The sequence below is a fragment of the Moschus berezovskii genome, chromosome 4 (assembly GCF_049115385.1).
Source record: "Moschus berezovskii isolate FMDL1 chromosome 4, NW_MosBer_1.0, whole genome shotgun sequence".
Lineage (NCBI taxonomy): Eukaryota > Metazoa > Chordata > Mammalia > Artiodactyla > Moschidae > Moschus > Moschus berezovskii.
This window is the reverse complement of record NC_142463.1, coordinates 106,474,086-106,486,469: the sequence shown is the minus strand read 5'-3', so window position 1 is coordinate 106,486,469 and position 12,384 is coordinate 106,474,086. Positions and strand designations below refer to the sequence as shown.

The 12,384-nt window shown below is 45.5% G+C and overlaps 1 protein-coding gene across 1 annotated transcript in view; it reads right to left on the bottom strand.

Annotated features, from left to right (window-relative positions):
* Positions 1-1,202: 1,202 nt before the first annotated feature.
* Positions 1,203-12,384, bottom strand: part of LOC148778179 (NBPF family member NBPF4-like) — a 32,122-nt gene continuing 20,940 nt past the window's right edge. The window contains exons 12-14 of the mRNA XM_088834949.1: positions 7,828-8,055; positions 5,627-5,826; positions 1,203-1,785 (exon numbers count right to left, since the gene is read on the bottom strand). Coding sequence (XP_088691075.1) covers positions 5,636-5,826; positions 7,828-8,055 — 419 coding nt within the window. The 3' untranslated portion in view covers positions 1,203-1,785; positions 5,627-5,635. The remainder of the gene's footprint in view (positions 1,786-5,626; positions 5,827-7,827; positions 8,056-12,384) is intronic.

Below are 12,384 nucleotides of genomic sequence, written 5' to 3'. Positions count from 1 at the left end.
ACAGAGAAAGAAACCCAGAAGATACAATCTACTACAAATGGGAAACATAGATAAAAAGATGTGAGAGGAGTTTAAGATACAAACTGAACAGGAGAAACAAAGGGGCTTCCCTGGTAGCTCCGCTGATAAAGAATCTGCCTGCGATTCAGGAGACCCCGGATCGATTCCTGGTTTTGTAGGATTCCCTGGAGAAGGGATAGGATACCCACTCCAGTATTCTTGGGCTTCCCTGGTGGAATCCACCTGCAATGGTGACACCTGGGTTCGATCCCTGGGTTGGAAAGATCCTCTGAAGTAGAGCATGGCAACCCACTCCAGTATTCTTCCCTGGAGAATCCCCATGGACACAGGAGTCTGGTGGGCTGCAGTCCATGGGGTTGCAAAGAGTCAGACACAACTGGCAACTAAGCACAGCACAGCACATGAGAAACAAGAGTATTTATGTTATAAAAAATCATGTTAATAATGGATTGTCGATGGGGGAGGGGTGGGAAGGAGGTTCAAGAAGGAGGGGACATAGTTATACTTATGTTTGATTCCCACTGTAGTGTGGCAGAAACCAGCACTACCTTGGAAAACAGTTATCCTCCAACTAAAAATAAATGCAAGAAAATCATGGATTATAACACTGAATTTTAAAAAAGCACAAGTCTGCAGTGAAACACAAAAATAGTTTTAATTATATGTTAGGGGTATGGATTGTCTTTTCCACAGCACAAAGCTGGCAATATCACACATATAATTGACACACATCAGGGATCAATAAAGGGTGGTAACATTTTTACAGAAAGAGCACCATACAATACAATATTGATACACCCTCAAATACCACTAATCAAATTGCTCATTACACACACAAAAGCCTGTCTTTTCAAGAACAGATCTTATAAGCCTCTGCATAACAGTGTTCAATGCTGAAATAATAACAGTGGGGACAGGTAAAGTGGACACTCTTAGCCTCCAAACAGGCTGCACTCGGAAGCACACAGCATTCACTAGACGGTGTTCTTGGCAAAAAGGGTTCACCCGAATTTAATCATGAGGCAATGATCAGACAGCTGCAAAATGGAGACTTTTCAGTAGACAACTGACCTGTCCTCTGCAAAGAAGTCAATGTCACAACCGTCAAAGACAACTACAAGAAGGTGAGGAGATGTTTGATGTTCCGAAGGACTAAAGAGATAAAGCAACATGATCTTTTTAGTCCTTTGGGACCTAAAACATCTCTTCTCCTTTTTGTTGTCTTTTTGGTGCAAACATCAACCGTTTGAAGAAAGACAGGCCAGTTGTCTAGTTCAAAGGTCTCAATTCTGCAGTTATCTGATATCTACCTCAATATTAAACACAGGATAAACACTTTCAGCAAGAACAATGCGCAGTAAATGCTGTCTGCTTTGAGCACAGTCCATCTGGTGGCAAAGAATGACCGGGTTGATATGCTGTCTTCTTCCAATTGTTCCCATGCTGGTGTGTGGAGGACGACTATTTAGAGGAGCAGCATTAAGGTCTTTCCAAACTGTGTGTCCATCAAAGCATTGATCACCTTACTGAGGATCACATTCGGAGGCTGATGACCGGGATTACTCGCATCAATTCTGTCCCTTGGAGTGTGGACAGTGGTTGTTGGTTGGGATGTTCATTCTCAGGAAAGGATCCCTCCAGTGTTGCTGAGGTTTAAACTGAGTTGCTGTTGTAGATTCTTTTTCATCAAATGGAAAAGGTAATTTTATAGTGTGGTTTCTCAAATCGACAATATCTTATTTTAGTTCCTAAAGTAATTGATATCTGTGAAAGAGAGAGAGAAGAAACGTGAGTCTTCGTTAGGCCCTGCTGAGCCTGAAGGGATGGCCACATGGTGACTGGGGCCAGGGGCAGACAGAGCTCCTGTTGACAGGACGAGCTGAAGGGAGAGCCACAGGTTGGCTGAAGAGGAAAGTGAGATCCATGATTGAGAAGGAATACCTCCTTAAACTTTCATCGAGCCTGTGGTGCAGCATCTGAGGAACCCTGTCCTCACCCCACCTGTGCTTGGTGATAGCTCAGAGCTGCTTCAGAGTCTTAACTGGATCCCCACCACTCAATCCTCAACAGTCATTTGACTCTTGAATCCCCTTCATCTGTATGCTTTCCCACACGTTCAGGGATGGACGTGCTGGGCATCCCTCATACACACTTAGAAACAGACAGCTATGGGAGCAGAGGATCCTCAATTGAGAAAGACACCCTCTTCCACCTCTTCATCCCTGCCTTCTCAGGAGAAGCAGGGTCCTGGAGAGTCCTGGATGTGAGCACCAATAGGGACCTCAGAATGTATCTAAGTCCACTTCCATAATTTACAGAGGAGGAGCTATGTTTTCAAGGGTCTAAGACCACATGACTTGTTACTGACAGCCCAAGCCACAGGCCCTTCCTATATATTTGCAGGAAGGGAGAGGAGGAGAGGAAAGCTCCAATCTGGAGGAGTCAACAGTTAATAGAGGCTGTTTGGTCATCCTCCTGAACAGGAATAAGGCGTTCCAGGGAAATCCTGCTCCAAAGAGACTGAGGGATGAATGGAAAGAGGGGAAACTCAAAATAAAATTCGCAAAAAGAGAGCAGGGAGTTTAACTTTGTGTCAAGCCATTTGCATCCCATGGACACCAAAATGTTATGAAGGTTATTTCATGCTGAATCTGCCTTAAGGCATTTCGAGGAATATCGTTGACATCTCAACAAATAAAACTCTGAAGTGAAAGAGCGTTCAGTTTAGTTATATTAAAATCTCATCACCTTTTTCTCAAACTTTTCTCAAAGTAAGATTCTCTACTAGTATTTTAAGCTACTGTATAGAAAAAAATCCACAACAACATTTATTTCTGCTTTCTTGACTAGGCCAAAGCGTTTGACTGTGTGGATCACAACAAACTATGGAAAATTCTTAAAGAGATGGAAATAACAGACCACCTTTCCTGCCTCATGAAAAACCTGTATGCAGATCAAGAAGCAGCATTAGAACTGGACATGGAACACGGACTGGTTCCAAATTGAGAAAGGAGTATGTCAAGGCTTTATATTGTCACCTTGATTCTTTAACTTTTATCCACAGTACATCATGCGAAATGCTGGGCTGGATGAAGCACAGCTGGAATCAAGATTGCCAAGAGAAATATCAATAAGCTGAGATATGCAGATGACACCACCCTCACAGCAGAAAGCGAAGAGGAACTAATGAGCCTCTTGATGAAAGTGAAGGAAGACGGAAAAGGGTGACTTATAACTATGCATTCAAAAGAACGAAGATCATGGCATCCGGTCCCATCACTTCATGGCGAATAGATGGGGAAACAGTGGCTGACTTTATTTTTCTGGGCTCCAAAATCACTGCAGATGGTGACAGCAGCCATGAAATTAAAAGATGCTTACTCCTTGGAAGAAAAGGTATGATAAACTGAGACAGCATATTAAAAAGCAGAGACGTGACTTGCCAACAAAGGTCCATCTAGTCAAAGTTATGGTTTTTTCAGTAGTCATGTATGGATGTGAGAGTTGGACCATAAAGAAAGCTGAGTGCCAAAGAATTGATGCTTTTCTTGAGTCCCTTGGGATGCAAGGCAATCCAACCAGTCCATCGGAAAGGAAATCAGTCCTGAATTTTCATTGGAAGGACTGATGCTAAAGCTGAAACTCCAATACTTTGGCCACCTGATGTGGAGAGCTGACTCCTTAGAAAGGACCCTGATGCTGGGAAAGACTGAGGGCAGGAGAAGGGGACAAAAGAGGATGAGATGGTTGGATGGCATCACCGACTCCATGGACATGAATGTGAGCAAGCTCTGGGAGTTGGTGATGAACAGAGAAGCCCGGCGTGCTGCAGTCCATGGGGTCGCAAAGATTTGGACACAACCGAGCAACTTCTCTGAACTGATAGACGGGTATGTAAAAGGACAAATATGGCAGGATAAGGCCTAACATTCATTATGCGGTTTTGGCATAAAGACTATATTCGATGAAAAAAAATGTGTTGCACCTGCTGTCCTGAGCCAGTTAGTAGGCTGTGAACATGTTTAGTGAATAGCTAACTGCAAGTTGCATTTTAACAGTAGAATAGGAAATACTGAATTCTATTCTTGTGGTAAGGGGAGGGTTGATTTTATACATTGGGGTCTATATAATTTTGTTTGTTTTATTGTATCTTGTACTATGAAAATTGTGAGACACTGAATCCAGAGTGATTATGTATCTAACTTAGCTATCTATGTCTATTTTTTCTTCTCTTTCCTCTTCGCCAGGCTGTACAAAATATTTCTGTTGAGAGAAGAATGCAAATTCCCTTACTTGTTGATATTCAGCTTTTTTAGGAAGCAGCCACTCATAGGCCATGCCATATTGGTTACTTATATCCTATCAGATCCACAGTCCTTCTAATCCTTGATGCATATTAGCAGAGCTTTGAAAGATACTGATATCCAAACCTCATCCCCAGAACTTTAAAACCAGAATTTCCTTGGTTTGGGATAAGGCATCCATGTCACCTCAAAACTCAACCCGTGTTCGTTTTACAGTAGCACCATTTAGAACTACTCACCAGGCCTGCACTATTTCACATCTCTCTTTTTATTTTCTCCTTCTAGTCCAATATGGACTTCTCTCCACTGGCCCCAAAGATCTTTTGGTCTTTCTCTGTTACTCTCCTATGAATAATTGGCCTTCTCAATTGGATGGGCTGAAGCAATGATTATCTTGTATTCTTGTGTATCTCCCTGGGTCTTCATAAATGTGGCCCAAAGTTAATTCAGTCCAATGCTGTCCTACATGCCCTGGCCTCAAATTTCAACTCAGTTCATTTTTCTGGGCTTTTACTAATATGGGGAAGGAATAATGTGAGTAAAACTGGAGAGGTCTGAGTGCCTGTCCATCTCATGCTCTCTGTATTTTGAAATCCTGGCTTCTGTATCTCCTTTTCCCCAATGTCCCTTTAGGGAGCCATTTACTGTCCTCCACCTAATGCCAGCTCCAGTGAGTTCCTGGAAGCCCCCTGCACATTAGCAAAGTTCTGCCTATCAGAGGCTGAGGGGAATCATGACTCAGGCCAGTCCAGACTCCCACCTATGACCCAGGTTCTTGTTTTATTTTAGTAATCAAGGCTTTTTCCTTCAGTCTGGGATTTCTTATTCAGGTGGATAAGCTGAGGGGTAAGGGCTGTCCTAGGTTCATTTCTCCAGAAGCCAACTCACGTGCAAGTGATTCCTTAAGACATGATCCTGAAAGGAAGAGGCAGTGGACTTGGAGGCAGGGGCAGGGAAAGTGAGGGGAAGAAGCCAAGAAGGTGTGTGACGTAAGGCCAATGTTTTCAGTGGCCTAAATGCTGCTATTCTGGTGAGGAGGACCATGGATCTGGGCTTCCTGTGGCTAATAGGAAAGGTCAGAGGGCCTATGAGGACGGTAGCAGTGGGAAAACATAGTGGTCAGAGTCTAAACAGGAGACTGAGACGGAGGGCACTGCAGGGTGGCCGCCCCCACGGAAAAGAGAGGAAGGACCACGCAGAGGCAGTGTCAGCTGCTGAGTGAGCACATGAGGAAGAGAAACGTTAGTGGGGGATTCAGCCACAGCAGACAAAGAGCACAAGGAAGGAGCGCACGCGGTTACCTCCGGACCCTAAGCCTGAAGGCCCGGGAATCTGCACGCTAGTCTCCACTTGCCAAACAGCAGTTTTCTTCTGGTCATCTTCTGTTTCAGGACACTTAAGCCTTTAATCTTGTTACAGACTGGACGCTCATGTGTGCTTGCTGTGGAGCCCTCACCTTCCAGCTTGGGAGGGTTCTTCACTCTGATGGAAGCATCCAGCTCTGAAGATAAAACCACAGGCAACAGGATCCATTGTTATTCATGATTTACAAAGACTCACTCCTTCACCCAAGAAGGACATCAGGTACAGAAAGTGTCCAGGAACAAGAAAGGCCATCTGAAAGCCCATGGGTAGGTGAAGACAATGGAGATATTTTTATATTTTCTTTTCTGCTGATCTTCCTTATACTTCCCAGTATTGTTAAGTGTGCCACAGGGCAAACAAGTTTCCAAATGCCATAAATGAGCAAGAAAAATAAAATGGCTGACAACAAAAAATTCCTAGGTAGAAAAGACAAAGGCAAGAAACTCCTACAGGATGCAGTTTGTACTGGTGGGAGGGAAGAGATGAAGCAAAGTCAAAGCTGAAGGAAAACCTCATGACAGAAAAGAAATGGGGAAGTCTAAATTGGAAAACTTTTAAATGTGCATCAATATGCACTTCATATATATCTAAACAGGCTACATATGATATTTATACATAATTTAAATAAGGCATAGACAATATGACAAAAATGGAAGAAACCTCACAAGTGACTGTGTTTGTGATGGAATAAAAGAATGAAGGATTTGAGCTATTGAATGGATCATTCTATTGGCTTCCTGATGAGTTGAATTTGGACAAGAAAATAGAAAAATATGAAGAATGAGCAAGAAGCTCGTTTGGTGACAGGAACTAGGAGACAAGGGGTGGGGGCCGGGGGGAGTCACAGTGTGACGGGGTGTGAACGTAAAGGGCATTAAAACTACCCTTTGCTGCAAAATCTGCTGTGAGGCCTGGATTTATGTTCAGGTCTCCATGGAAGGTGAGCAGGAAACAGAGTCACTGAGCCAGTGGAGTTCAGTCTTGGCTGAGAGTGTGGGCGGCCGAGCACAAGAAAAGGAGAGACAAGAGGGAAGAGAAGACAATAAACACAAGACCTGGTGGCTCTTGTCCCGCTCCGCATCCCTGCCCTCCCTGAGCACTTTCCATGAGACTCTCCACGCTGCCACAGGGGCTCCTTCTCATCTCAGCGCCACCTGAGGACCTGGGTCTCTCCTCATCCTCAGATGAGGCCACGGCCTGAGGGAAGAGCGCCAGGCAGCGCCAGGCTCCAGCGGAGGATGTGGAGAACAAAGGAGGGAAGGCTGAACACGTCCCAGGTGAAATGGATGTGAGGGTCTGAAAGCTCCTTTAAGGAAATTTGAGCAGAGGTGGACTCAGAGGAGATGAAAACTAGGAGACGGACATGGAGATGAGTGGAGAGAATGAATTAAACGGAGGGTCATGAAAGAGACTGACGGGTGCACTTCAAGAATGAGGGCAGCGCGTTCTTTTAAAATGAGGGGAAACTGAGGAAAGGAAACTGGATGTGAAAAGCAAACATGAGACTGAGGTGCAGGGCCAGTGTTGACACTCCTATTGAATGTTGCTGATACCCGCTAACTGAGAGCACCCAACGGGAGTAAATTGCCTTGATGACAGACGGTGAAAGGAGGGGAAAATACTGGCCAAGCTACTCTCTGAGGAAGCAGGGGAAGATGGGGTCCAGAGAAAGTGGAGACCGTAGAGCTTATGCTGCCGTAGAGGAAACAACCATTGTGCAATCATTTGGTAAGTGTTAAAGCACCAGAAAGACACAGTGCTTAGATATTATATATTCCTAGTGGGGATCAAACAAATTTTAGTGAATCAGAGGCCCTGGACGTTATATTGTTTAAGATTCCCACCAATATGCAAAGGAGATAGAATTTTTCAAGAGTTCAGATGAGGCACGAGAGAGGCAAATACCTAGGAAGATAAATAACTCGGCTCAGGTAAACAGGCAGGAATTTGCAGAACCAGAGCCTGAGGATGAGCTGGTCCTAAGTCCCAGGCTCTTGGTCACCTCACTCTGTCAGAGTGCCACAGGTTTCAACTGGGCTGACCGCGGGCGTGGGAAAGGCACTCTGCCTCCTCCACCCACAGCTTTGTGATGACCAGCACATGGACCAGAGCTTTCTAATCCCCTTTTCTTTCTTACCTAGAAAGAGTGGTCCTTGGTTTCCAGAATCAGGGTTGGAGGTAAAGCCCCAGTTGGTGGAGGAAAGACCCAGCATGGCTTTGCTGTCACCACAGTCGAAATGCTGGTCCAGCTGCCACTGCAGACAATCGGTCACGTGGGTGCTTTTCTGAAGCTGTGCCTGTGAAGTTGGCACCTCTGACCCTGGGAAACTCACAGGTCCCTGGTGACAGTCCTCCCAGGTGTCACCTGAAAGTAAAGTGGGCTCAGTGGGACTAATGGAAGCTTTTTCTTGCTAAGCCCTCCCAGACACCCATTTCTGCTGTCCTAGCCCAAGAGTGAAACCGACCAATAACCCAGACAGCAAAGGCAGAGATCATTGTGAAGATGTCATATTTATGGCTGTGACTGGGGCGCTGAGAAGGCAGGTGCTGGGCTGCAATTTCTTGAAATGAGAGTTCACCCACTTGAGTCTAGAGGGTTTGGGTGACACAGGAGGTCAAGCCTCTTATTCTGTTCTTAGCCTTAGTCTTGTAGCCTAGAGAGAAGGTTCTCGACAAGCCTCTAGGCATGGGGGAGAAAGAGTTCTTGATATCTACCCACAGGAATAAAAGAACAGGGAGAGGCATATGGCCTGAAGGCTTCAGGTACCACCAGAATTTGAGCTGAGAAAATACAGTACATTCCAGACCCTTCTCAACTTCCTTGCTTGAAATTTTGTCTACCCTTCCACTCACCCGTACATGTATACATAGAATAAAATCTATCCCCACGTAGGGCAGAGTGGGGATGGATGGTATAGCAGCTAGAACGAGTGGAGGAGAGGGCTGAGACCCCGTGGAAACACCTTTGTGTCTCTTTAGAGAGATAATGTATGTACACTCCTTCAATACGCGTCCCTCCACTGGTGCCTGGACAGTGCTCCTAAGGAAATCTGCTCATATGTCTCCTGTGAAATGAGTACATATCCTCGGAACGTGGGCTAACCAAAGACATGAAGTACCCTCCTCTGGTCCAGGCCAGGCTCATGTGAGGTCACAGCCGCCAGGGCCTGCTCTCCTCTCACCTCCCTCTTGTGCAACCGCACCCTCACAAGGTTTGTTTCTTTAACTGTCTCTCATGTGTCTGTCATCTCTTCGTCTTCCAGAGAGCATCTGTGTCTGACTCTCATCAAAGACTCATCCAACCTCCTTCTAACCGCTTTCTCTGATTCAGTCCTCTCCACCCTCTCAAAGGTCACCTGTCTTATCACCCCAATCCTGTGTCATCACGTGCTCCTCAGTTTATGGAAATCCATCCTCCCTTCCCTGCTACACAAACCTACCTCCTCACTCGCCTTTCCAGTGCTCCTGTCTCTAGTCCCTCTTTCTTCTGCAACGTCACTTCCCACAGCTCCCTCTGAAAATCCTCCTAGGACTCAGGCTGGCCCCTTTCTGACCCCGGCCCTGTACCAGGAGCCTCTGTGAGCTTCCACGGCTTTTGCCAAAAGCACTTCTCTCAGTCTGGTGTACCCTTCATATTTCCACCAAGCGAAGTTCATTAATCGTTAATCATCATATTTTAGGACACTTAATCAGATATGATGATAATTCACACTGGGCTGAAGGTGAAATCCCTGTACAATATGTGGTGGTTGAAAGAACTGTCAAAACTATGTATCCCCTTATTCTCCAATGTTATTTTGAATCAATGTCTAGCATTGTTTTTAATTATCGCTGTGTAATTTCATCATCTAATTTTATTTGTCTTTTCTTGAGAATGGGTTTTATTAAACCTATGCTTTGAATATTCTTTGCAGTGACAGAATATAAAATAACCAAACATTGTATCAAACATCAACAATACTGCCAAATATTGTTAGTGTGGGGAAAAGCCTCCAATGGAAGATCAAGTTGTAATTTAAAAATCAAGTGTTTGTTTTGTTTCTGCAGGGTTTCTCCTTGTACAGAGAGGATGGGGTAGACCTGACTACCTTACCCACATGGCTGCATAACAGCTATCCACACTGTCCTCAGGTTATCATGAGAATCAGGACACAGGATGGATCCCTGTATACTTTAGATATTCTATTCATTCATCTCAATCCATCTGTGGGGATTTGGCCTTTCCTGGTCCATTGTGAACAATGGACTCCCACGACTGGGCCAAATCACACACTCAAACCATCTCAGAAACATATCTGAGACACATGGATGAGCCTCACTCATCCTCTTCACAGGAACCCACACCCAGCTGTCAGTGTTTCTGAGATAGAGCTCCACAGTTTTAATGGCTTCAGCACAGCCAAATTCAAAGTCTACCTGGACCTGTTGTGATAGCAGGCGACCTGAGGGCAGGAGATGGGGAGAGGCGTGAACTCTCATCCTGGCTGATTCTCCAGAGAGAGCCCCGTGGAGCTGCGGCTCCACCTGGAGGGGCTGGAGGAGCCGCTGGCTCTGCTCTCGGGACAGAGTGCACAGAGGCATCTGGAGCTGGCAGATCTGAGTGAGGGACACAGGGGTTCTCCGCAGCCCTCTGGTAACTTTCTGCTGAAGATTAAGATAGTTGCAGATCATTTGGTTCAGGGCAAAGAGGAAAAGGTGGGCAACGTCTTCTCTCAGTCACTGATGGTCCGACTGCTGAGAGGAGACGCCACAGCCTGAGCCAGGGAGTCAGGCCCAGGAGAGGTCAGTGTCCCACTTGCTGGTGGCCAGGAGTCTGGGGCAAGTGAAGGGACCCGCTGAGCCTCAGTGCCCTGGGCTCCACTGTGAGACACCACACTAAATGAGAGGGCGTTTGGAGGGCTGAAGGGCTTACAGTGCACTTGGAGATCGCCTAGGAAGGAGCACAGCACACAAACAGGTGTTCCCTTCCAGGTTGGTGATCTACAGTGATCCAGAGAAAGCCTCTGCTTCTTTGATCCTCAGGGAAGAATGGGAAACAACAAAGAAACTGCTTCCAATGTAAAAGGCACCAACTGACTGACGGTCAACATTTATATGCCCAGTATCATTTAAAAAGAAGTCAGATACAGTCTGATACATAATGGGATTGCTTCTCATTTATCAAGATGATCTTATGAATCAAATTCCTAACAATAAAATGCTTCTGCTAAAGAAAAAGTAAAAAAAAAAAAAGCCCAAAAGGATTTCATACTAGTTTGCAATCTCCACAACAACCTATGAATGCTACTCAAGGGGACCTGCCTCATAAAGTAGGTCCATACCACAATCAGATACACAGGTTATCGATAGTTTCCATGAAATTATACCACTGAGATTGCATAAAACATTGAAACTACAACCCACACATGGAAGACTCCTTTCTGCTATATAAAGGATGACACACAAGGGTGTTTCTAGACGATGGAAAAACACACAGATATATGGCTTCATGGAAATTAGAGGGCATAGGCAGATTTTATGTTCAGGATCGGGTAACTAACTGTTTCAGAGGGAGGTAGGCAGCCCACAGGCAAGAGTCCGGAGCTGGGAACAATATAACATGCCTTACAAATACGGAGCAGATTACAATCATGAAGGCAACGCCAGAGAGCTTGCCAGAGACTACACAAAGAATAAAATTAGCAACAAAATTTCACGAATATAAGGATTCTTTTCTTGATAAAAAGAGCTCTGTTACACTAACTCCTGCAGGTGAGACACTGGTCGCTGAGATTCTGCCCTTATCCCTCCCCTGTCCCTCTCTGCTCTGATTTGATACCACAAGTCTGTGCTGATGAGATGAGTTCAGGGGACAGAGGGCAGCCTGGAGCAAGAAGAATGCAAAGGCTCGTGATGCCTTCTAAAAATTAAAACTGAGAACATAGTTCTAATCAACCTGAGCCTAGGTCCTGTCTGGGAGAACTCACCGTTTACGTTGAGAGTCCAGAAAACATCTGTACTCTCTGTTGGGAAGGAGTCACTTCTATAAGGATGACAGGAGCCTGCCAGATGATGGCCAATAGAAGCAGCCAGATAACATTCATCCACTGAGTCCGGCTGGACTTCAATCTCTTCTACCACCAGCTGCTCCACGCTGAGATTTGTGGGGTTGGGAGGGCAGATGGTTAAACAAGAGGGATGAGTCAACCTGGAGCCATAGCTGGTTTTGATGGGAGGGGTAAGGGACAAGTGGCAAAAAACAAATGGGGAGACCCCTTAAAGGGATGTAAAAAATCTCCGCTGGCCACAACCCAATCTGGGACCTGAAGGCACTTGCAAAGGGAAAGGGAGAGCGAGTGAGGGCGAGTGAGGGTCAGATGCTCTGAGCACAGAGAAGAAATGAGTTCGAGAGGAAGGAGATGGGCCAGCCCAGGACACATAGTCATGTCACACTCGTCCTCAGAACACAGGGTGACTTCTGATACACCATAAATTTTGTTGAAATTTACATGCTTCATCCAAATGAACACCAACTCTGGCAGCATAATGGACTCCTAGAAATCTTGTGTCTGCAAGACCCAGTTTACTGATATTGTGATGTGACCTGAGGTTTTTTTCCTAGTTAATTTCCTTGCCATGAAATACCTGCCAAGGTCGTAACCCAGAGTGACAGAGGCAGATAAGTACTGCATGCTGGTTTTAACAAAAAGGAGAA